Source organism: Balaenoptera musculus, chromosome 21 (genome assembly GCF_009873245.2).
Source record: "Balaenoptera musculus isolate JJ_BM4_2016_0621 chromosome 21, mBalMus1.pri.v3, whole genome shotgun sequence".
Lineage (NCBI taxonomy): Eukaryota > Metazoa > Chordata > Mammalia > Artiodactyla > Balaenopteridae > Balaenoptera > Balaenoptera musculus.
Genome location: NC_045805.1, coordinates 14,116,809 through 14,143,030, shown reverse-complemented (window position 1 = coordinate 14,143,030; position 26,222 = coordinate 14,116,809). Strand labels below are relative to the sequence as shown.

General features: G+C 41.3%; 1 protein-coding gene across 8 annotated transcripts in view; it reads right to left on the bottom strand.

Moving 5' to 3' along the window:
- The window catches only part of SNX25 (sorting nexin 25), a 114,093-nt gene that overhangs the window by 16,098 nt on the left and 71,773 nt on the right, over positions 1–26,222 (bottom strand). For 6 of the 8 annotated variants that reach the window (XM_036838977.1, XM_036838971.1, XM_036838974.1 and 3 more), the window contains 6 exons: positions 17,934–18,115; positions 14,110–14,241; positions 11,476–11,748; positions 7,909–8,073; positions 4,894–5,025; positions 1,695–1,835 (listed from right to left, as the gene is read on the bottom strand). In XM_036838977.1, coding sequence (XP_036694872.1) covers positions 1,695–1,835; positions 4,894–5,025; positions 7,909–8,073; positions 11,476–11,748; positions 14,110–14,241; positions 17,934–18,115 — 1,025 coding nt within the window. The remainder of the gene's footprint in view (positions 1–1,694; positions 1,836–4,893; positions 5,026–7,908; positions 8,074–11,475; positions 11,749–14,109; positions 14,242–17,933; positions 18,116–26,222) is intronic. The other 2 variants (XM_036838972.1, XM_036838973.1) reach the window with 2 other exon arrangements.

Genomic DNA, 26,222 nt, shown 5'->3' with positions numbered 1-26,222 from the left:
CCTGCAACGGCCTTCCCTCCTGCTGTTTTCAGGGTCACAGCAGCCCCGCCAGGGACCTATCACAGCTGTCAACAGGAAGAGTTCTTTCAAAAAATGAAAACTCCCAAAAAAAGAAAGTAAGTAAGAAAAAAAAACTCATACAATAGGAAATACCAAAGGTGAGAGAAGAACCCCAGGAATCAGGCCACAGAGGAAGAAAGATAATGAGACAAAAGGACAGACGTGAAATTATATAAGGCTTGTTTCCTCTAATGTTTCAGAGCAATTGTTTTTGATAGAAATTACTGATTAAAAGTGTTTTTAAAAAACCACCCTAGAAGAAAAGGTGAAAGGAAACAGACATATTTCCTTTGCAGAAGAAGGGTCTGAGAGGTGACCGCAGGGTTTTACCAGCATCAGTTCATTCTGAGCAAGAGAAAAATGGACTTAAATGAAGGTAGAAACAACTGAAGAACCCTTTAATTGCTGGGGTAAAGGGAAATTAGCTCCAGCAGATGGAGAGTTAGAGAAGATGCAACTCCTGAGAAAAATGGGAAAATCATGAATGGAAACTAAGACAACCTGGATTCTAGTCCTGGTCTGGCCATTATGTATACATCCTACGATGAGTCAGTTAAACTCTCTGGGATCACATTCCCTCATCTATCAAATAAAAGAACTGACCTAGATTAGTAGCTTTCAAACATTTTAAACTAAAATCCACAGTAGGAGATACACACCACATTGCAACCCACAATGCACATGCAGATACATGCATCCATATATTACATAATACACACACCTAGACGTAACAATACACACAGCCCAACATATACACATTCATACATGCAATACACATATCCATACATGCACTATACACATCCATATATGCAATATACACACCCATACTTATACACACCCAGACATATACACATCCATATATGCAAAATACACACCCATACTTATAATATACACCCCCATACTTATAATATATACACCCATAAAACTGAAGCAAAAGTACCATGAAACAACGCTCATTACTACAACTACTGTAACTACTACTAATAAAAACAAATAATGTTTACTATGTGCAGCACATTCTTCTATATGCTCTGTACACGCTTATTCCCCTCATTCTTACAACAGCTCTGTGAGATAGGTAAGGAAGGCACTACTAATATCTGTATTCTACTGATAAGGAAAAAGAGGTATAAAGAGATAGAGTGACAGGCCCAGGTCACAGAGCTGGCAAATAGTAAAGCGAGGATCCACACTGGATCCAAACTCGAGCAGCCTGGCTGCAGAGTCTGTGCTCTCAACCACCGCACTCTACTGATTCAATTCCTTTATGTGATGAAATGCAATATATTCTATCCTCTTCCTATTGCTGCAACCCAGAATTGATCTCACTAACCCCAGTGGGTCACAACTGGCAGCTCTGAAACCACTGGCCATCGATGCTCCCCAGCTCTCCTCCAGCTCTGGGGTTCTGGGGGGTTCAACGGAGGTCAGACAATTATCTACCCTGAAGGATTTAGACTAGACTAGATGGTTGATCTTCAAGTAAATTTCTAAACGTCAAGCTGAAAATGCCACTTTGCCAGTATCAACAGCAAAGGAGAAAGATGAATCAGTTTCTTTGTGTGTAAAAATTAAAATGAGCTCTTAAATCTCTTCTTCAGTTATTCTAAATCTGTGTTCACAAGAATTCATACCTCACTAAGTTTCCGGTGTAAATTCTGAAACTCACTGAGCCTTCTGGGGACCGTCCAGTTCTTAGTTTCAACTCCTCCAACTTCTTGTAAGCTTACCATGACAAAGTAACAGGGCATTTGTTCACCATTCTCTTCTGTAACCTTGGAAAAACAGACAAACACAACAGCAACGAAAAGCATGGTGAGCGACACGGTAGGCAAGACATTTAAGTGGCCCCCAGGATCTCCCTCTCCCTGGTATGTATGCCCCACATGGTCCCAGGACTTGAAAATGATGGGTTCTAGTCTGGCAGTTAGGGTATGTTACATGGACAGCCAACCTTCAACTAGGGCCTAATCCTAACCATATGGGCCCTTTCAAAGCAGAGGGATTTCTCTGGCGAGTAGCAGAAGAGGAATCAGAGGAAGCACGAGAAAGACCTGACACGTTGTGCCACTGTGAAGACGGAGAGGGCCACGCGGAAAGGGTCTGGGAGTGTTGCCAGGAACTGAGGGCAACATCGTGCTGACAGCAAAAGAACAGAGTCCTCAGTCCCACAACCACCAGGAACTGAGTCCTGCTAACGACCTGAATGGACCTGGAAGTGGATTTTCCCCAGATTCTCCAGACAAGAACTCAGTCTGGCCAGCAACCTGATTTCAGCCTTACGATGCAGAGAACACAGTCAGACAGCGCTGGACTTTCAACCTACAGAATTGTGAGCTAATAAACGGGTGATGTTTTGAGCCATGAAATGCGTGGTAATTTGCTGTGCAGCAAAAGAAAACTAACATAGCAGACTTAACATCCTAACTGGGTTTCCTTGAAAAAGCAAATTAACAGGAAGCGAACAGGTGTGAGAGACCAAAACCTCTCTCAGAGAAGGATGAGGGTTTCCCCAGTTTAATACATGATTCCACAAACTGTGATTTCCATTTTCGAGAAATTTCACATTGGGAGACCTAATTTCCCCTACCTCCCAACTTAGGATAATTCTTAAACACTTACACACACACCCTATCATAATTCAGAATAGCCACCATTGCTCTTAATGTAAATGGATAAGAGAAGAAACAAAAAGAAAATACATTGAATCTAAGCTTGAATTAGTGTCATGAACCGAATTAGAGACAAAGAATCAACAGAAAGGCAAGGGAAGGAGATGCCGGACTTGCTGAGCGCCAGCTGAGCCCCACCAGGTAGGACCACCGTCCCTCTGTGAGGACGGGAGGTGGAGGCAGCACACAGCTCACAGCGGCTCAGCCCGTCTCAGAGCTCCAGGGAGGCTGGCACGAGGTAAACACATCCTCCACACGTCCCCACACGGGGCTGCTTCGTGAACTCTCGGCAGTCAGGTGACTCCTCTGGGTCCATTTCCTTTATCTTTTCAGGGACCAAGGTCGCGGCCAGCTCCTGAGTGATAACTGATCACCAGGGCAAAGGGCCTTGTGAGGGTTTTTCCTCCTCTCCTCCCTCCCTCAGTATTTGCCTTTGGAAGGTAGTTATAATAAACTGTGAAATGTCAGAGGCAGCTCTAGGCAAAGGTGAGAAGGTGACAGAACGTGTGCTCTCTGCCCTCCAAGGGCCTCCTCTGTTACCTTTTGACATCACATTCCCTGAGCCCCCCTTCCTAGATGTCCACCCCAGAGATAACTCCATCTACAGTGACCAAGCGTTTCCACATGGTATTCCAGGCTCTGTGCAACCTTCCCTACCCACTGCCCTCACCTCCCCTGAAGAAAGGTATCTGGCCCTGCAGCTCACCTTAAAGGAAGGCTCAACAAGCACCAAAGACACACTAAGGGCGCTTGGTAAGCTCTCACGTAACACGTGTGCTTTCAGGCTGGCTCCTGGAGAACATGCGTGGTTTTGCTGCCTAAACTAGAAGGGAATTTAAGATTGTGAATTCTAAGCCTTTCCCCCGGTAAGAGTGTCAGGCCACTGAGTTGACGGGAAAAGCAGGGATGGACACATAAGTTGGGCAGATGGGCCCTTGCAAATCTCAGGAGCTGAGTATTTGACCAGCCATTTGAGGCAATGATGGGGCCAAACAGTCACAATGACTTATTCAGGATCTTGTCATTTGTGTGCTATACGGTGGACCGGACTTTCTTTTTTTCTTTTAATTAATTTTATTGGAGTAGAGTTGATTTACAATGTTGTGTTAGTTTCAGGTGTACAGCAAAGTGATTCAGTTATACATATACATCTATCTATTCATTCTTTTTCAGATTCTTTTCCCATATAGATTATTACAGAATATTGAGTAGAGTTCCCTGTGCTATACAATAGGTCCTTGTTGGTTATCTATCTTACATATAGTAGTGTGTGTGTGTGTGTTCATCCCAAACTCCTATTTTATACCCGCCCCACTGCCATGTTTCCCCTTCGGTAACCATAAGTTTCTTTTAGAAATCTGTGAGTCTGTTTCTTTTGTAAATAAGTTAATTTATATCATTTTTAAAAATTAGATTCTACATATGAGTGACATCATATGATATTTGTCTTTCTCTGTCTGACTTACTTCACTTAGTAACATCATCTCTAGGTACGCTGGACCTGACCTTCATCTCCAGGTTTCGACAGTCGGGCAGGTGGGAAGGAAGGAGTTGTCAACACTAACAATGTAAATGCGTAGAAATATCTTTCCTTTAAATGAAATTATTTTTACAGACAAAAGAAAAGGGATACAGTGTATTCTGAAAACTATTATCCCATATCCCTCAGAGAATAGCAAAATATTTTCTACTTCAAGGGAAAAAATATTCATTATTAAAGATCTGAGAGCAACTGACATTTGAGCCACTGAAGTCAGCAGGATGGATCAATCAGAAACACATTAAAAACTTTTCATCTCCAAATTTCAAGCAGTGCTTTCCATTTTATTTCAACCCTCAGTGGAAAAGTAAATTGGTAATTCAAGGACATTAATTGTTCCTATCTGAAAGTTGCTTATGATTCCAATGAACAAGGACAACTTTCTGTCTGAAGTGGAGGGAGATCAGATCTACACCAGGCAACCCGGTAACAGCTCCCAGTCATGAACCAGAGTGAAAATACGGGGTGAGGAAGGCAAGACCAATGCAGTCTAGAAGAATGAATATAAGTTTTCTATTCCCAACCTTAATTATTTGGAACAAAATCTTGTCTGATAAAGTCAAACTTAAAACTTTGGAAATAAATACCTAATAAACTGGGAAGAAAAGCAGACAAACCTACCTCTCCACTGGTGATGGAGGCTTTCCACATACCGAGGTTCTCACACCACCAATCTGTTCTTGCCATGTGCAGCTGAAGTTCTGTGCGTTCTTTCTCTATTAGAATTATTTCCTCCTTCAACTTAGAAACAATCTGCCACAGGAAAAACATCCTGGGAGTTATGAAACCATCTAAAATGCTATGCAATTCAGCAAAGTAGCAGGATACAAAATCAACACACAAAAATCAGCTGTGTTTCTATACACCAGCAATGAATAATTCAAAAAGGAAATTAAGAAAACAATTCCATTCACAATAGCATAAAAAATAATAAAATACTTAGGAATGAACTTAAGCAAGGAGGTGAAAGACTTCTATGATGAAAACTACAGAACACTGATGAAAGAAGTTAAAAGAGATATAAATAAATGGAAAGACATCCCATGTTCATGGATTGGAAGACTAAATATTGCTAAGACTCAATGCTACCCAAAGCAATCCACAGTTTCAACACAATCTCCATCAAAATTCCAATGATGCTTTTGCACAAATAGAAAAATCCATCCTAAAATTCATGTGGAATCTCAAGGGAAACTGAATAGCCAAAACAATCTTGAAGAAGAACCACGAAGTTGAAGGACTTACACTTCCTGATTTCAAAATTTACTGCAAAGCTACACTAATCAAAACGGTATGCTATTGGCATAAAGACAGACATATACAAATGGAACAGAATAGACAGCCAAGAAATAAACCCTTGCATATATGATCAAATGATTTTCAACGAGGGTGCCAAGACCATAAGTGGGAAAGGACAGTCTTTTCCACAAATGGTGTTGAGAAAACTGGATCATCACCACATGCAAAACAATGGAGTTGGGCCCTTACATAACACCATATACAAAGGTTAACTCAAAATAGATCAAAGACCTACTCGTAAGGCTAAAACTATAAAATTCTTAGAAGAAAACATGGAGGAGTTTCATGACATGGGATTGGCAATGATTTCTTGGCTATGACACCAAAGGCACAGACAACAAGAGAAAATACAGGCAAACCGGACTTCATAAATTTTTAAAACTTTTGTGCAAAGAACACTATCAACACAGGAAAAAGGCAACTCACAGAATGGGAGAAAATATTTGCAAATCACTTATTTGATAGGGGGCTAATATCCAGAATATATAGAGAACTCCTAAAACTCAACAACAAAAAACAACCTGATTCAAAAATGGGCAACGTACTTGAATAGACATTTCTCCAGAGAAAACAGATAAATAGCCAAAAAGCACATAAAAAGATGCTCAACATTACTAATCATTAGGGAAATGCAAATCAAAACCAGAATGAGATACCACCTCACACCCATTAGAACAAATGCTATCAAAAAACAGAAAGTAACAAGTGCTGGTAAGGATACCGAGAAACTGGAACCCTTATGTGCTGCTGGTGAGAAGGTAAAATGGTGCAGTCACTATGGAAAACAATACAGAGATTCCTAAAAAATTAAAAACAGAACTACCAAATGACCCAGCAATACCCCAAAGAAGTGAAAGCAGGGTCTTGAGATATTTGTACATCCATGTTCAAGGCAGCATTTCTTACCATAGCCAAAATGTGGAAGCAAACCAAGTGTCCATCAATGGATAAATGAATAAACAAAATGTTGTATATACATGCAATTGAATATTAGCCTTAAAAAGGAATGAAATTCTGACACATGCTACCATATGGATGAATCTTGAGTACATTATGCTAAGGGAAACAAACCAGTCACAAAAGGACAAACACTGAATGATTCTACTCACAGGAGGTACTCAGAGTAGTTAAATTCATAAGAGGCAAAGGGAGAACGGTGGTTGCCAGGGACTGGGGGTAAGGGGATGGGGAATTACTGTTTACTGGGTATAGAGTTTCAGTTTTGCAAGATGAAAAGGAATTCTGGAGATGGAGGGTGGTGCTGGTTATACAACAATGTGAATATACTTAATGCCAGTGAATTGTACACGTGGTAAATTTTAGGTAAATTTTATGTTAATGTATACTTGGCTACAATTTAAAAAAATAAATAATTAAAAAAAAAATTCTATGCTCACCGTCTCCTTGGATCTCTTTTAATGAGAAAACCTATAAGGTTATGCAACTCTGTAGTTTGAGGACAGCAGCTTTGCCTCAACTTTGCCTCATGGCTGCATGTTCAACTCTCCTAAACATGCGGCCGCAAGGACCCTCCTCAGAAAGCCTGCAGGAAGCACATCCTGCATTTTATCATCAGTAAGGGCTGTAATGTTCAGTTCCACAGTCAGCACATTTGCTCCCCAAGGGCAGGTGTTAGACTCTGTTTCACTGATTCTTCATGGTGACCAGCATAGCCTCCTGCACTTACTCATCACTCAGGCTTCTGAATGCACATTCAGAAAGTGCCAGAGGAGATCACTTTGGGAAAGCAAAGAGTGCCAGCCATTCCTACGTTAGGGAAACCTCCTTTTTCGACCAAAGAGGCATGAACACAAAGCAAAAAGCCACACCACCCCCTTGGGTGTGAGGAATGCCAGAGAGTGAGATGCTGTTTACATTTTTTAAACTTTCAAATTCTTTTGGTTTCTAGCGAAACAATCTATTTCTTGCATAATTCTGGGAGGTGCTCTAAGTTGTACTCGCAGTGTTCAAAAGAAAAAAAATTTTTAAGACTGTCCTTGCAGAGTTAACTCACTTCCAGAAACAACTGTGGCACAAGGGGAAGCTCGGCCCCTTCCCCAAAGGCACTGTAGGCAAGTCGGACAAAAGACACAGAGTTACAGCTGAGGATGGGAAAGAACCCCAAATCATAATAGATAAAAGACAAATGCTTTGCTAATTCTATACTAGAAGCAAAAACAGAAATAAAAAACAAAAAAAAAAAACAAAAAAAGCCAATGGAACTTAGAGTTGAAATTCTTTTTAAAGAAACACTTCTCAACATAAACTGAAAACTACTATTTATCAAATTAGAAAAATGGAAACTTTTAAAGACAACCTTGAAAGCAGAAGAGTTACCTTCTTGTCAGGTTTTGGTGCATTTTGAATAGAATTTAGAGCTTGCCTCTTATAGTCAAGTTTCTCATTTAGTTCTCGCAGTTTGTTTACAGCAAAACTGGTTTGTTCATTAATCCGACTGGTGCCTTCATCCACAGATGCCTCACCAGCCTCACCTCCTGGGTCCTGGGGGAAAACATCACATGAACCACCATATCTTATAGTGGTGGAGTAGTCCCTAAGTATTACCTATAGTATAGGTTCTAGATCATTACAATACACTGCTCCAAAGCACTGGATTCCACTAAGAATCCATGGTAGAAAGCCTAGAAGTAGACTGTTATTTCTCAGCTAAGTGAAAAAGCAAAGGATCAATATTTAGAATCAAAGTAACTGGTATTTGGAATTGCAGTGAAAAAAAGAAACATTTAATAGCCTAGCAAAAGGCCACACCACTATTTCCCAAATGGTATACCCAAGGGAACCTGCACAGAACAAGGAAGGCAACTGAGTTATCTTCCCAACTCAACCCAAATGTTCTGTGCCTAAACTTTGGCAAAAAACACTGAGACCTGGCTTTCTTTTGGTCTCCTAAGAATATTATGAAAAATTCATGCGTGTCCCTTTAAAATAGAATTTCCGGGCTTCCCTGGTGGCGCGGTGGTTGAGAATCCGCCTGCCAATGCAAGGGACACGGATTCGAGCCCTGGTCCGGGAAGATCCCACATGCCACGGAGCAACTAAGCCCGTGCGCTAATGAGCCTGTGCTCTAGAGCCCGCGAGCCACAACTACTGAGACCATGCGCTGCATCTACTGATGCCCCCGTGCTCTAGGGCCTGTGCTCCACAACAAGAGAAGCCACCGCACCGCAACGAAGAGTAGCCCCCACTCACCGCAACTAGAGAAAGCCCACGCACAGCAACGAAGACACAACACAGCCAAAAATAATAAATAAATAAATAAAAATAAATTTAAAGAAAAAAGATGTGCATGTCTTAATCTTCAGAACCTATGAATACATTAAAATAGAATTTCCAAATTCCCACTAGTGAAAGTATTTTCAGTATACACTTTGCTCAGTCCTTATTTTTACTAATCAACAGGTAGATTATTTTACAAGTAAAATGGTTAGCATTGAAAGTGACTTAAGATTCATAAAGGACTACATAATTTGGAAAAACCTGAACAGATTACCAACAAATAGCATATCAGTCATTAGACTCATGAGCAGCAACAGCATGAAGAGAACTGCTGAGAACTGTCTTCTGGTTCATTTACTCCCTAACTTTCTTCCAGATTTTTTTCTTCTGATTTTTATTAATTGTAACAAACAGTAAAAGAAATTTTTCAAAGAAAAATAAAGTATTAATAATCACAGAACACCAAGCATTTTTGTATATTCTTTCTAACCCTTGTCCATGAGTATATATACTATGACATCATCCTACTCCTCGTACACATTCAAGAGGGTATTCTGCCTTTTTCGTATAATATACAAGGCTGTATATTTGAGGGTACTGTAGTCTTCAAAGTTATAACTGCTATGGCTGCATAGTATTCTATGAATTGATAATATACTGAGGCATATCCCTATTGCTATGGGTTGATTCTGCTTTTTTGCCTTCCCAGATACTAAAATAAACTCCACAGTGCATACACTTTTTTTTTTCCCCCTACATTTTAGTTCTTTTCACAGGGTAAGTTTCTAGAAGTGGGACTACTGGAACAAAGCGTAGGAGCTTTCAAAAGCTCAGTGAGGGCTTCCCTGGTGGCGCAGTGGTTGGGAGTCCTCCTGCCAATGCAGGGGACACAGGTTCGAGCCCTGGCCCGGGAAGATCCCACATGTCGCAGAGCAACTAAGCTCGTGCACCACAACTACTGAGCCTGTGCTCTAGAGGCCGCGAGCCACAAGTACTGAGCCCGTGCACCACAACTACTGAAGCCTGTGCGCCTAGAGCCCATGCTTCACAACAAGAGAAGCCACCGCAATGAGAAGCCCGTGCACCGCAATGAAGAGTAGCCCCCACTCACTGCAACTAGAGAAAGCCCGCGCGCAGCAACGAAGACCCAAGGCAGCCAAAAATAAGTAAATAAATAAATTAATTAATTAATTAATTAATTAAAAAAACAAAAACCAGGTTGAGACGTTGGACCAAAGGTGGGGGTGGGGGGGAAGATCCGTGATACACACCACCCTTCTTTGAATCCTAGGCGAAGCTGCACATTTTTTCATGTTTGTTTACTATTTATTACCTTTCATATTAACTGTCAGTTCAAGTCCTTATTCAATTTATCTGTTGGGTATTATAATTTGGACAAACTTTTCACAACATTTGAATACTAACCATTTTAATTTCTGAGGTAGAGAGATCGGTTTGTTTTAGCTGTGCTATCCTAAAAATAAAATGCAATGAGTAACGAGTTTTGGACCAATTAGTTCAGTGGTTTTATACACTGAAAATGTAAAGAACCAAGTAACAATACTTTTTTTCAAAAGTCTGAATGAATGAATTTACCAACAGTTCAGAGACATCTGCTTCTAATACCATCATGAACAAGTACCTGATTCCTCAGGGCTTGAGATACAGTGAACTGGACAGAAAGAAAGAATCCAAGATAAATTACAATCTTTCTATGGAAGGTGATTCTAAAACACTTTTCCTTTGTACCTTCAAAACCTTCAAACTCATATAGGTCATTAGTAGTAAAAGGGAGATGGCAACTGGGGCTATCCAAAATGATCCAGGACACTATAAGAAAATTAGACTTCAGGTATGGCTGGACAAGGTTTCTTTCAAAATATCTTAGTTTCATCTGATTTTTTTTTAAACTCCAAAATATTTCCTGCAGACTCTTCCTGCATTCTCTCCCTCACCTCATTTCTTCCCCATCCTTTCTGTCTGTTCTCCAGCTGGACTGTTGTGCTGATAATGACTCTCTTACTTGGTCACAAATGTCCCACCCCACAGATTTTCTGCCCTCACTTGTCAGGAGTCAAACCCAGCTGTGTCTCAGGCAGACAGAGCAGGGGGCGGTCTCTGACTCAGCACCGGGTGGGGGTACCCAGCTGGTCAGAAGGACAAAGACAGAAGTGAGGACGAGAAGCAACAAGGAAATTCAACTTAAAGTTCCACTTAACGTGCTGTATGCTAAGACACAGAGAATGGACTTGAGGACACGGGGAGGGGGAAGGGTGAGCTGGGACAAAGTGAGAGAGTGGCTTGGACATGTATACACTACCAAATGTAAAATAGATAGCTAGTGGGAAGCAGCCGCATAGCACAGGGAGATCAGCTCGGTGCTCTGTGACCACCTAGAGGGGTGGGATAGGGAGGGTGGGAGGCAGACGCAAGAGGGAGGAGATATGGGGATATATGTATATGTATAGCTGATTCACTTTGTTATACAGCAGGAACTAACACAACATTGTACAGCAGTTATACTCCAATAAAGATGTTAAAAAAAAAAAGTGCTGTATGCCAAAAGATAAAGGTGCACACCAAATCTGGCTCACACAATCTGCACCCACATAATCACAGTCAAAGCTTATCCACTCAAAAGGGAGCAGAAAGTTAAACGTGACTCACCATTTCATCCTTGTTGGAAATCAACTGGGAGACATGTTTTTCTTCCTCTTTTATCATCAATTTCTCATACAGGTCACTGACAATAAATGAAGGGTAATACCTATCCTTCAGCGTCTCATAAACGTCTCCCTGGATTTTGCAGAACACTTCAATTCCTTTATTTCCTACAAGACACTGCTGGATTTCTTTGTAAAGTGATTTTTCCACAGATATTTCTTTGCTCTCCACGAAGAAATTCTGGTAAATTTCACCAACTAATTGTGGAATTTCGTTCTGAAAAGACAGGAAGATGAAGAAGGAGAAAGTAAGAAATACCATCTCTGAGAAAAACTATTTTCTTCTGAATTCTCTGCATTTTAAAGGTGGAAGGGAGACATGTAGAATGTGGGATGAATGCGCAAAGGCTTTTGTGGGCACATTCAGGGCCAAGGGGTGAGTGTCAGACCCTGAAAAAACAACTGGTTCCTTAAAAGGAACACTTTACGTTGAACAGTTAACGAATGTAATTTCTTTTTAATGCTGGAAGGAAAAAAATAAGAATGAGAACAGTTCTCTTCTTGCAGTGGATTCCTTCTCATAAATCTCAGTTCCACAGCAATACAATTTATCAGCTAAATTCAGTATGCCTTTTTCATCTAGTATAAATAATTAGAAATGCCAACTTCTCACTCCAGAAGAAAGTCAATATAATAATTGTGTAATTAAAGAAAGCAAGAGAAATATTCTTCAGAATGATGACTTCCTACATTGTAATCAAGCTTGTATTACACAGCTTGGTCTTAAACAAGGTCTCCGCCTAAGTGTACTAAGCCTAATCAGGAAGTGCAAACATCTGATTAACATAACCTTTACATTTCCGCTACAGACAACTTATTAACTCTAGAAATGTTATGAAAAGTCTTCGAAGGTAGCAAAAAATGAAGACAAACGACTTAACGAATATTATGAATATAACAAGCAATCCAGAAGTTTTACATCCAAATCAGAGTTGCTAGGTCAAAATATAGCTATTTGAGGAAGCTATATCCTCTTATTGCACTGACATTTTTCAACTTGTCTTCAGTAGTTTAGGAAAATTTTTTAGATTGCTCTTTTCAATATTCCTCTGAGAGCAGCCAAAAGTCAAGTTTGTAGTCAAGTCTGGTAAATAAAATATGTAATAAAGTTGGCAAATATAATATTGAGTAAAATGAGGTAATTTGTGGCTTATAAATTAACAATGAAAGACATTCCTAAGAAGATTTAAAAATACTATGAGACTGGATTTAGTTCCTTAACCAAAGTAGTTTGTAATTTATGATGTATTTTAAGTTGGTATTCAGCCCTAGCAACATTCATATGAAGTGCAAATGAGTAATTTAATGTACATAGTGCTGTTTATGCTTACTTTAATAAGCCTCTCAAGAGTGACATGGACAGGGGCTTCCCTGGTGGCGCAGTGGTTGAGGGTCTGCCTGCCAGTGCAGGGGACACGGGTTTGAGCCCTGGTCTGGGAGGATCCCACATGCCGCGGAGCAACTAAGCCCGTGAGCCACAACTACTGAGCCTGCGCGTCTGGAGCCCGTGCTCCCAACAAGAGAGGCCGCGATGGTGAGAGGCCCGCGCACCGCGATGAAGAGTGGCCCCCGCTTGCTGCAGCTGGAGAGAGCCCTCGCGCGGAAACGAAGACCCAACACAGCCAAAATAAATAAATAAATAAATAAATAAATAAAACTCCTTTAAAAAAAAAAAAAAAGAGTGACATGGACATATATACACTACCAAATGTAAAATAGCTAGCTAGTGGGAAGCAGCCGCATAGCACAGGGAGATCAGCTCGGTGCTTTGTGTCCACCTAGAGGGGTGGGATAGGGAGGGTGGGAGGGAGATGCAAGAGGGAGGAGATATGGGGATATATGCACATGTATAGCTGATTCACTTTGTTTTAAAGCAGAAACTAACACACCATTTTAAAGCAATTACACTCCAATAAAAATGTTAAAAATAAATAAATAAGCCTCTCAAAATGCATGTATTATATATTTGTACATATTGTTATATATGTTTTTAGACATATATATACACACATATATATTTCACATTCTTCAATTTAATTCTTAAATATATATTGAGAACTTGCCAAGTGCAAAACACAATGCTTAATGTTGGGCTTTGTGCTGTAATAGGCATCTGTAACCAAAAATTATTTTTTGTCTTCCTTAACACAATCATATTTTAAATTAAATAAAAGGAGGACAGTTGTGTAAAATGTGCACATTATGATATTAAAAATAACAAGGTTATGAGATTGAAGTATAGGTGATAAGACCAAATTTATTATAACAGCCATGTGGGTAAGTATATGCCTTTTTTATAATGGGTTAAAAAATAACTACCTGAAACTAAATTCAATAATTGGCGATATTTGTAAATCTTTTTTCCTTGACTACACATTCAAAAGCACTTTTTGTAAAAATGAAATCTAATTCTATTTACCATTATGGGCTAGAACATAATGCCAATAATATATTTGGTTTAAAGTATTCTTTTAATGTATCTTATCTTACAGCTTTATTGAGAAACACAGACATACTGCCTAACATACAAGTTTTCATCAGCTAGTGATGAATATTCCTTCGGGCCTATATATCCTACCTTGTTAGCATTCTTTAAATATTCCACAGACTCCCAAAAGCTCATCAGAGCTCTCTTGTCCATCCTTTCCATGTACGTTCGAAAGTGCTCTCGGTAGGAAGTACTGGCCAAGATATCTTCGAAATGAAGAATCTATGAAGGGAATTTAAGAGAAAGTTTTTAAAAATCAATTTTTTTTTTTTTTAACAAACTCATTTATTTATTTATTTATTTATTTATTTTTGGCTGTGTTGGGTCTTCGTTTCTGTGCGAGGGCTTTCTCTAGTTGCAGCAAGCGGGGGCCACTCTTCATCGTGGCGCGCGGGCCTCTCACTATCGCGGCCTCTCTTGTTGCGGAGCACAGGCTCCAGACGCGCAGGCTTAGTAGTTGTGGCTCACGGGCCTAGTTGCTCCGCGGCATGTGGGATCTTCCCAGACCAGGGCTCGAACTCGTGTCCCCTGCATTAGCAGGCAGATTCTCAACCACTGCGCCACCAGGGAAGCCCAAAAAATCAAATTTTAAATATCAGTTTGCTTTAACTTCCAATGGATTAACTTCTACATTCAGGAAAAAATGTCTCATTTTCTAAGTTCATAGTCAATGTAATACAGTACTTCTCTCACCTTCCTACATTTTAAATTTAAAAAGTTTACTGAATATTCAAAATGCACATATTCAATAAATACCAATTTTCTATTAATCATTCACTCATTCAGCAAAAGATTTATTTGGCATCTACTCTGTATCAGGCACATTTCTAGGAAATGAAACAGACAAAAATCCCTGCCTTATGGGATGTATTGCTAAAAGCAATCGTGCCAATAATAGAAAAAGTGAAGAGAAATATATAAAAGACCAGGAAGCTGGAGCCTAATAATTTGGCATTTTTGCTTTCCATCCTATTTTCATATAGCTGAGGAAATCTACAAATGATTTCATACCTTGTCTTTTTGTTTATAATATCACATTCATTTAAAAAAATCTTTTGTATGCATCATTTTAATTGGCCCATAAAAGTATTGTAGAGATGTATCAAAATTACTCCTTTGTTTACTATTTTGAATGTTTACAGAAAAGAAAAACCACTGTCTGAAGACACAGTGAGATCAATCTTGAGTATGGACTGCTATAATATGAGAAAGCAGGTGAGCTTCATAATAATTCATGACTCAACTAGGAGAAATGCCTCAAATTAATTTAGAAGGAATTTAACTCCTATACCCTTAGTTATTAATTAGTAATAAAAATGATGTCTACGTATACTTCAACGAAAAGAAAACTTACATTTAAGATTTTTAAAATTAATATTGTGGCGATTGGAAAAATTTCAGAAATGTCACCAGTTAAGATCTTTCTAAAATCAAGTGCATATGATCAATGCATGTTCAACTCTTTCTGCCACTGACAGTAAATCCTCAATCTGTTTTGTGAGCAGAAAGGGGCAGGCATTTTTCTAACAACTTTTGATAACTAAGTAATCAAAAGGGATCCCTTGCTACAGACCATTAATATTTAGGATTTAGTTTACTAACTTTGGGAGACCGTAGCATGTATCCTCACTTTATGTAAACCTACCAGTGGAGCATTTTTAAGTACAAACCCTAACTGTACAGGCTCCAAAGAAGTCTGAAGGCTCCCACAGCAACTCTGGCGAGGAATGACAGGTCACTCGGACAGCAATCCGTTTTCAACATGGGGAGGAGCTGAGCAGGAAAGACACTCAACAATTCTAAGGAAGTCTTCCCAGTATAATTTCATGGATTGAAATGAATTTCAAGTTAGATACAAATCCACATATTTGCAAAATCAAGTCCAAAACATGTTCTAAAATATTAGCCACTTTTAGATTCTTTTATTGTGTCTTATGAACACTCTTATGTTTAGTTCTAGAAGTGCAAATATATACAAATAAATGACAGCAAATATATCTCAAGTCTAACTAAACATCTGATATAGCTCATATCTTAGCTGGTGAATTAACCAAGTTCTCCACTCCATTTGTTTTCTATTTTCTCTTGAAGCCTGCGTGAGCCGTTCACTGATTCACACCTACACTAACGGTGTGGGGCTGGGTGACCAGGATAAGGAGACCGCACACTTCTGAGGCAAATGTGTTAATGTGAGATGAACTCAATCTCATTGTGTTAATTTGAGATGAACTAATCTCAGTAATTCTGAGACTGTTGTGTGGAAGTGGGAAGAAAAGACTGGGTAGGTCCAAGTTGACACTACTGCTAAATATATGATTTAAAAAAAAAAAATATATATATATAGAGACAATGTAATACCAATTAACATTTACTAAGGGCTTCCATATAGCAAACACTGTGCTCTTGCATTAATTTCCTTCTGTTGGATCAGCACGTTTCCTTCTGTCCTAAGACTTCTGGTAATTCTGGGAGGGCTGATGCCACAATCAATAATCTCTGGGCAGAAGACAAAAAACTGTCCTGGTGGATGTCTCATATGCCGAAGGCCGTGAAGTATTTCAGGCTGGAAGGTAGCCTATGAAGGCAGATTGCTCTTTATTCCCCTTCAGGGATTTTTATTTACTCCTTTTTCACTATCTCCCAAACCCATTGGATCTGGTTTCATGATGCGTACTCTATTAACCTAGTTTTATGTTTTGTGTGTATTACCCCTTGACCAGCAGGTTAATTTTTCTCTAGGAAATATATCCCCTAAGCACTCAAAAGTACCACAAGGCCTAGAAGAGTATGTAAATGTGCTCTTAAAACACCCAACATGTTACCAAGAGGGACCCAGGCCCAAGATTCTCTAGCTGCCGAATATCTACAATACATTCATGAGACTATCTACGGCGTACTAATGAGAACGTGGAGAATTAGAATCTTAGGACTGATGTTTTATCCCAAAAGGAGAGATCACAATTGGATTTCTCTTACATTTATAACATCACTAAACATACCCCCGAATAATTACTGTCAGTAATAACAAATGTTTATTAAGTGCTCATTATACACCAAGTACCATACTTACCATTTCATGTGCATTATTTAATTTAATGATTATCAAGCCCTGTAGGGTATGTACAGTTATCCCTACTTTACAAATAGAGTACAGAGAGGCTAACTAACTTGCCCAAAGTCAATCCCCAGCAGACCTGGGATTAAAAGCCAGGCTTTCTGACTCAGTAGCACAGCTTCTTAACTATAATAAAATACTTACTCTCTTTAAGAAATTACCTGATTTGTATTCAGGCCAAAAAATTTAGCAAACTAAAAACAGTGTGGAAGTCAAGAAGGAAAGATGGACTGAGAGCTCTACAAGAACTCTGGGAGAAACAAAGCCAGGGAATCTTGTCACATTCAAGTGCAGAGGCCTGGGCTACACTCAGATTTGTGAATCAACTAGATCTGGGTTTTTATCTAGTCTGCCTCTTCCTATCCACGTGCCCTTATTAGGTAACTTACTTCAACCAATTGTTTCTTCACCTGTAAAATGGGGACATGGAGTACACATTCACAGCACTGTGGAGAGAGCTAAGTAAAATAACCTATAATAAGACCTTCTACTTCACTGGTGGTAATTTCTATCCAATTTGTAGTGAGCAACCTGACTAAGCCCTTGAAAATATAAATATGCTCCTCTGGGATTGTGGGAAGGCAAAAGGGGGACAGTAAAACACACACAGGCATGTGCACACACACACACCCCACACCAAGAAATACAGCTACTTGACTCATAAAAGTAAACATGTGAGTCTATGTTCTGGAATATATGTCTTAGGTTAAATACCAAGAAGTGAAAAGACTGTCTATGTGATTAAACCCGTGTTCGTAACAAACATGAAACGGCGAAACAAGAAACTACAAAGTTCTACCTTCTGGCTTTGAGGCCCTTCCCCCTCATCCAAGGTCCCATCCTCTTGCTGGTCGTAGGCAGGGCCTCCCAGGATTCTGATCCTCTTCTCACACTGCTTCTTTGCCACAGTCAGTTGGTTAATGTACCTTTTCATGTTCCTGGCCCTCAGGAGATCAGCCTTCATGGCAGCAGTTTCTTTACCTTGCATGAGATAGATGCATAGTACACATTCAGAGGACAAGGTACAAAAGAGGGAACACAGTGACTGTGGGCCAAATTAATGTCTGATGTGGTACATTCTGAGCAGCAGTGGGTACTAAAGGACAGCCACTATGGAAAACAATATGAAGGTGCCTCAAAAAATTAAAAATAGAACAACCATATGATCCAGCAATTCCACTCCTGAGTATGTATCCAAAGAAAATGAAAACACTAATTCAAAAAGATATAGGCACCCCGATGTTCACAGCAGCATTACTTACAATAGCCAAGATACAGAAGCAACCTAAGTGACCATCAACAGATGAACAGATAAAGAAGATGTGATATACATATATATTGGGTGGGCCAAAAGGTTTGTTCGTTTTTTTCCGTAAGATGGCTCTAGTAGCACTTAGTTGCCTTTATCTTCATTTGAAACAATTTCATTAGATTGTATGTGACGGCTGTCACAACAGCATGCATTTAAAAAAAGACTTATCAAGATTGGTGAATTTTTGTGTAGCCGTTTTAATATTGAAAATGGAAGAAAAAAGCAACATTTTTGGCATATTATTCTTTGTCATTTCAAGAAAGGTAAAAACACAACTGAAATGCAAAAAAAGATTTGTGCAGTATATGGAGAAGATGCTGTGACTGATTGAACGTGTCAAAAGTGGTTTGCGAAGTTTCGTGCTGGAGATTTCTCACTGGACGATGCTCCACGGGCGGGTAGACCAGTTGAAGTTGATAGCGATCAAATTGAAACAATAACTGAGAACAATCAATGTTACATCATGCAGGAGATAACCAACATACTCAAAATATCCAAACCAAGCATTGAAAATCATTCGCACCAGCTTGGTTTTATGTTAATCGCTTTGATGTTTGGGTTCCACATAAGTTAAGCAAAAAAAAACCTTCTTGACCATATTTCCACATGCGATTCTCTACTGAAACGTAATGAAAACATTCCATTTTTAAAACAAATTGTGACGGGCGATGAAAAGTGGATACTGTACAATAATGTGGAACAGAAGAGATCGTGGGGCAAGTGAAATGAACCACCACCAACCACACTAAAGGCTGGTCTTCATCCAAAGAAGATGATGTTGTGTATATGGTGGGATTGCAAGGGAGTCCTCTATCATGAGCTCCTTCCGGAAAACCAAACAATTAATTCCAACAAGCACTACTCCTGATTAGACCAACTGAAAAGTAGCACTCGACAAAAAGCGTCCAGAATTAGTCAAGAGAAAACGCATAATCTTCCATCAGGATAACACAAGACTGCATGTTTCTTTGATGACCAGGCAAAAACTGTTACAGCTTGGCTGGGAAGTTCTGATTCATCCACCGTATTCACCAGACATTGCAACTTCAGATTTCCATTTATTTCAGTCTTTACAAACTTCTCTTAATGGAAAAAATGTCAATTCCCCGGAAGACTGTAAAAGGCACCTGGAACAGTTCTTTGCTCAAAAAATAAGTTTTGGGAAGGTGGAATTATGAAGTTGCCTGAAAAATGGCAGAAGGTAGTGGAACAAAAGGATGAATACATTGTTCAGTAAAGTTCTTCGTGAAAATGAAAAATGTGTCTTTTATTTTTACTTAAAAAACCAAAGGCACTTTTTGACCCACCCAATATATATAATGGAATATTACTCAGCCATAAAAAGAATGAAATTTTGCCATTTGCAACATGGATGGACCTGGGGGCTATTATATTTAGTGAAATAAGTCAGACAGAAAAAGACAAATACTATATGTTTTCACTTATATGTGGAATCTAAAAAAACTAAAACAAACGACTGAATGTAACAAAACAGAAACAGACTCACAGATACAGATAATAAACTAGTGGTTACCAGAGGGAAGAGGAGAATGGGGAGGGCCAACATAGGTGAAGGGGATTAAGAGGTACAAACTACCAGGTATAAAATAAATAAGTTACAAGGATATAACATACAGCACAAGAAATATCGCCAATATTTTATAACAACTTTATATGGGGTATAATCTATAAAAATAGTGAATCACTATGTTATAGGGCTGTCTCTGGACTGCCCATCCTGGACACTTTGTATGAATGGAGTCACACACTACGTGGTCTACGGTGACCAGCTTCTTGGACACACTGGGTAGCTCCCTGCTCGGGGCTTTACTAGCCATCCTCTCAGCCTGGCCCCTTCATCCCCCAGGAATCTGCCTGGCTCAGTTCCCCGCCCCCTCCAGGTCCCTAGTTCAGGGTTCAGGGAAGACCTCCCCGGCCACTCTCTCTCTACCTGCAACCTCCACCCTAAAACACCAGTCTTCGCCCGTCTTTCCTTCTCTAGCGCAGCGGTCCCCAACCTTTTTGGCTCCAGGGGCCGGTCTCATGGAAGACAGTTTTTCCGCAGACGGGGGGTGTGGGGGGGTGATGGTTCAGGCGGTGATGCGAGTGATGGGGAGCGGCTGATGAAGCTTCCCCGCTCGCCCGCCCACCCGCCGCTCGCCTCCTGCTGTGCAGCCCGGTTCCTGACGGGGTTGGGGGACCCCTGCTCTACAGCACGACTGCCATACTGCACATTCCACTTAGTTATCCTGTATGTCCCCATAAAGGTAGCGTTTCGTTTGTTCACACACTGCTGTACCATCAGCACCTACGAGAGCGCCTGGCAACACATGAGGGACTCATAAAATGTGTTGAATGGATGTACGATCTGTGTCAAAGGTTACCGAGAGGTCAACACAACATAGCTAACGTTTTGCTGAGTGCTTGCTGTGGATCAGGTATTGTGCTCTTTCTAGAACTCTGGCTGTGAAGGAGAGAGCCAGGGTGAGTCTCCTCACCTCCCATTCTTCAACTTACTCTGTTACGGTGTCAAGCCCTCCCCTCCATCAAATCTGCTGTGGCCAAGATCACTAGTGGACCTCCACATCAAATGCAGTAGACAGTTGTCAGTAGAGTCTGGAATCAGACTAGAAATCGGGCTCTGCCACCACGAGCTACATGGTCTTAGCGAGACTTTTTTAAAATTTAATTTAAAAACATTTACAATGGGCTTCCCTGGTGGCATCGTGGTTAAGAATCCGCCTGCCAAAGCAGGGGTCAAGGGTTCGAGCCTTGGTCCGGGAAGATCCCACATGCCACGGAGCAACTAAGCCCATGCGCCACAACTACTGAGCCTGCGCCCTAGAGCCCGCGAGCCACAACTACTGAAGCCCGCACACTTACAGCCCGTGCTCCGCAACACAAGAAACCACGGCAATGAGAAGCCCGCGCACCGCAACGAAGAGTACCCCCACTCGCCGCAACTAGAGAAAGCCGGCGCACAGCAACGAGGACCCAACGCAGCCAAAAACAAATAAATAAATTTATTTTTAAAAAAAGAAAATCACCTCAAAAACATTTATAATGGTTTGTTTCCTTAAGCTGACATTATATAACTTATAAAAAGCAAAAGACTCACACGAAATTAATTTTTAAAAACGATAAGCACTGAGCATTTCCTTGTGGACAACGGGCTGGCTTTGCATACACACCTGAAGGCAGGGAAGGGCTGGGTTGAGGGAAGGCAGTTTTCTTTTCTTTTTTTTTTTTTAAATGGGCAAGAAATGAGCTGGTTTTAATGCTGACGAGCAGGAACCAGTTAAAAGAGAAAAAGGTGACAGATGCGGAGTGGTACCCAGTACCACTGGCTTTGGGAAAGGCCACCTCCTCCACTGTGGTAACACGGAAGGCACAGCGATGGATGCAGACACAAGCAAATTGGGAGCTGGTGGCCGGGAGCTGGAGCAGTTCCCTTCCTAGGGTTTCTGTTTTCTGGAAGTGGGGAGGGAGGTTATCTGCTCAGAGGGAGGTGCGTAAAAAGGGGGAGGGGACAGAGGCCTGAGGAAAGTGGGCAAAGTGTGAAAGCCACTGTGGAAAGTGGAAGAGCAAGCTCACTTCAGAAACACGGCGGGATTGTTTCAGGTGGTGTCCAGGGCCGAGGCGACCTCTGGATGGGTATAAACCTTCCTGGGCAGGTCAGAGCACAGCTCTGGAGGTGAGTCAGAACACACCTGACTTAGACTGGAAGTGGCGACGATAAAAGAGGGTTGGTGTTGTGTTTCTCGGCGCCCCTGGACACGGAGTCTAAGCGAGGTTTTACACACCTAGGGAGACCTCCAATTCCCTAGGGTGGTCGTCACCGCCCTCGTGTCACAGAGTCAATCGTGCAGATGCTTATGATAGCGCCTGGGCAGGCTGAACAATCAACTGCAAAAACTCAGGCAAGGACCACAAAACACTGTGTCTTTCAGAGCAGCTTCTTCTGATATTTATCACCAACCGTCACAGGCAGACTTCAAGTCAACAGTCAGCCTCGCTCAAGAGGGTCTGTCAGGTATTACAGGATGTTTTTCATACATGTGCTGAGGAGACATTTTCATTTGACTTCAATGATGGTTTCTCAGCATATCCTATTCTTGGCTGACAGAGAGGCCCTGACCAAAGAACTTAACTCAGCACTCATCTCGAGAGGAAAAAAGCATATTTCAGAGCCCCCTTGGTGGGAAGACAAAAGTAAACGTAGTCTGTCCCCAAATTAGCCTATTGCAAACTAAAACTATTGGTGTGTGTACCTAAAGAAATACATGCTGGGAATAGTGAATTTTTCAGAAAAGTTTTCATTTATTTTTCTACCTCCAAAGCTCATGTTATTTCCATTATACTTAGATTCTAAGGAGCTTAAACTCCTACAGTTATATTCCGCTATTCTGCATTGATTACAGTTATTTTAAATAGATTTAAAGCATACATCCTTAAACTATTTTGCATTGGTTACATTTACTTTAAACATTCTAAACATGTATCCTTAAACTCTAAATTTTGTACATAACATTTAAGCTACTTTAAAATTGGGGGACAAAAAGTTGCCTTTTATAGAATAAACCTAGACTGCAATTTTAATTTTGGGTTAAAGCAGACTAATAAAAAGAAAGATATAGAGAAAGAAACTGACACACATTTAACAATGTGTGTTAAATTCTTCTCCTGAGAAGGCTTAAAAGTCTTTCTAAAAGGACAAAAACTGAGGCAAATTCCAAAGGGAAGGAAGAAAGAGAATAAACCTTCCCCTAAAACCCAGCTGCAGAGCTGAGAAAACATTCTGGAGTCCTGCCTGAATGTCCCCTGCTCACGTGGATGCATTCTGCTTGTTAAGGGCAAGACAAAGCCATTGTCTGATGTCAAAGCTTGTTGCTAACAAACGCTACAGCAACTTGTTGCTTAGACAATTCTGTTTATTTTTGCCTCAGAAAACGAATGCCACGTTCAGGGCTAAATGACTAACAGGGCAGTCCTACAGCGCACGCGACTGCCATGCAAAAATCCCAGTAAATCCAGCGATGCAGACGAATATGCTTCTTTGTGACCTGAGAAGCCGTCCATGCAAGAAATCCTCACGCCAAGAGAAGCGCAGGCAAGAGGGAGGAAGATGCACCGCCCAGCTCAAGCGAGACTCCTGCAGCTGTCTCTCTGCAGAGACCTAGGTAATGCTGCACACTGTTAAAAACCGGTTAACCACACAATGTTTAATCCAGATTAAAAAAGAAGGCCGAGACCACAAACAGTGGCAGGTGACACACTGGGTGGCAGTGGCTCTTTACATGGGTGCCGAGAAGAACACGCGAGTGATATAATCTTCTAAAACAATTAATTATGAATGTCTACTGTTTTCCTTCCTGGAGAGTCTAGATTCTACTGAGGTCAGAGCAAAAGGAAACGGGGTCATTTGCGGAAAAAGACATTTGGATTAGACCTTAGGCGAACCCTATAAGGCTATGTCAGTGGACCTATGAACAACATCACAGAACTGCTTTTTTGCTGTAAGCCTTCTGCCCATGATATAGTTCTTCCTTAAGTGAGTAAAGTGACTTGCAGTAAAACAAAAACACCAGGGGACAACTGTTAGATACTATTTCCAACGTGGCAAAGGAGGGTAAAGTAACTTACGGTGCAAACCAAGGGCCCCAGAAGTAGCACAAGTATAACTGGATTCAAATGGCACCGTTGTATTTTTCAAGTACTCAAAAGTATCAACAATAGAGTATTTCTTTTCTCACAGTGCGCTACCAAATTCCAAGGCACAGCCTAACTGCAACAGCCTCGGCAGGCTGACTGAGGAATTCCACGGACGACACACAGCAGGACCTCTCAGCCTGGGCACCAGTGACGTTCTGGGCGGATGAAGCTTTGCTGTGGGGCTGTCCTGAGTATCGTGGGAGGTTTAGCAGCACCTCTGGCCTCTGCCACTAGATGCCAGTGGCATCCCTTTCCCCCGTGTGACAGCCAAAAATGTCTCCAGACCTTGTCAAATGCCCCTGTCCTCCCACCCCACTGAGAAGTGTTAATACAGAGGCACAGCTCCTGTGAGAGTGCAGACGGCAAGGTTACACTACCCCCTGACTCCCCAGCACTGGGTTCTGTTCCCCACGACGCGCAGGTCTCCTCACACACCCCACGCGATCAAGGGAAGGGATTAGGGGGTTCCTCGCTAGAAAGCGTCACCGACAGGCTAACAGGTCTTTGAATCTTTCTTGTACATTGAAATACAAGTTTCAATAAACACCCCCTGAGAAGAGGCTTAAAGAAACAGGTATGGATTCACTCAGGGACTAGTCCAGTTTCCAAAGGAGAAATGGTGCTTCCTTCTTAATGCGAAGCTGATGGCAATTCTCAGTAGTTAGTGATCGTCACAAACTTCTTCAAAGTTATCTGAAAATCACCTCAAAAGCTGCCCAGGAACTAAAACAATATTTACCTTACTTTTCAACTTGAGGCCGGAATGTTCTCTTTTTTACGAGTGGGATTCTCTTATCACACCAAACACCTGAAATTTCAAAGTCTGGAGTGTGTCACTCCACTTTAGTAGAAAGTATATTTGAGGAATAAGCAAAGATCTTACAGCAGGAGCTGATGGTGGAGCCTCTCACGTTATAGTGGAGGAGAATACAGCAGCCTCACGGGCCAGGCAAGGCCGAGGCAGGGTGCCTACAGCGCACCTTTTATCTCCTTCCTTTCAACATCTCAAGGGCTGAAACTTCCAGTACTTCCTTTGGTTTAAGGCCCTCCAGCATGCTTTCAATAGATTTTTTAAATAATAGTGTCCTTTCAGTTAAATCCACACATCAAATTGCCGGGATAACCCTTCTCCCACGTTAGAACTGTGACTTGAACAGATAGTAGACACTTAGAACGCAGTTCTGACGCACACGATTTCTAAGTTTTGAGCATGACTCGCATAGCATCTGCCTGTGTGAGTGAGCAGTGCGGTGGGAAGAGTCCAGGACTAAAGTCCAGGAGACGTGGGTTCAAGTTCCAGATCAGCGTGTGACTAACCAGGTACCTGTGTAACATCTCTGGACCTGAACTTTATTCATATAAATGCAGGTCTTAGAATGGAAGATGACTAAAGTTTTCTGGGGGAAGAGAGGTGGGAGCAGAGTTGGATATAAAATTATATATATGCAATTTTATATGTAACTATATAAAATTACACTCTCCGTAGAGAGTGTAATGGAAGTGCCCTGAGCCCTCGGTCCCTCAAGGCAGGTAAGGGATGGGGCTGTGTTGGATGTTGGGGAAGGAACCGCAGGCTCTGGAAGCTGCCGCACTCAGAGCATCAGGGCTGGGCAGACGGAAACCCTGGCACGCGCCCTGCAGCAATGGCCTGGGGTGTTTTGTAAGTTTAGGTCATTCATAAATTAGAAACTGTGTCAAATTACTGCAATGCTAGGAAGTTAGATCACAGAGCATTAGAAGGGACTCTGAGAAGTCTGCTAGAGTCTACAGAGTAGCTCCTTCTTTCAGGCAGGGACACCTTTACATCCCAAATCAGATGAGAAATATTATTTAAAAAAATAATTCCTGGGGCTGCCCTGGTGGCGCAGTGGTTGAGAATCCGCCTGCCAATGCAGGGGACACGGGTTCGAGCCCTGGTCTGGGAGGATCCCACATGCCGCGGAGCAACTAAGCCCGTGAGCCACAGCTACTGAGCCTGCGCGTCTGGAGCCCGTGCTCCGCAACAAGAGAGGCCGCGACAGTGAGAGGCCCGCGCACCGCGATGAAGAGTGGCCCCCGCTCTCC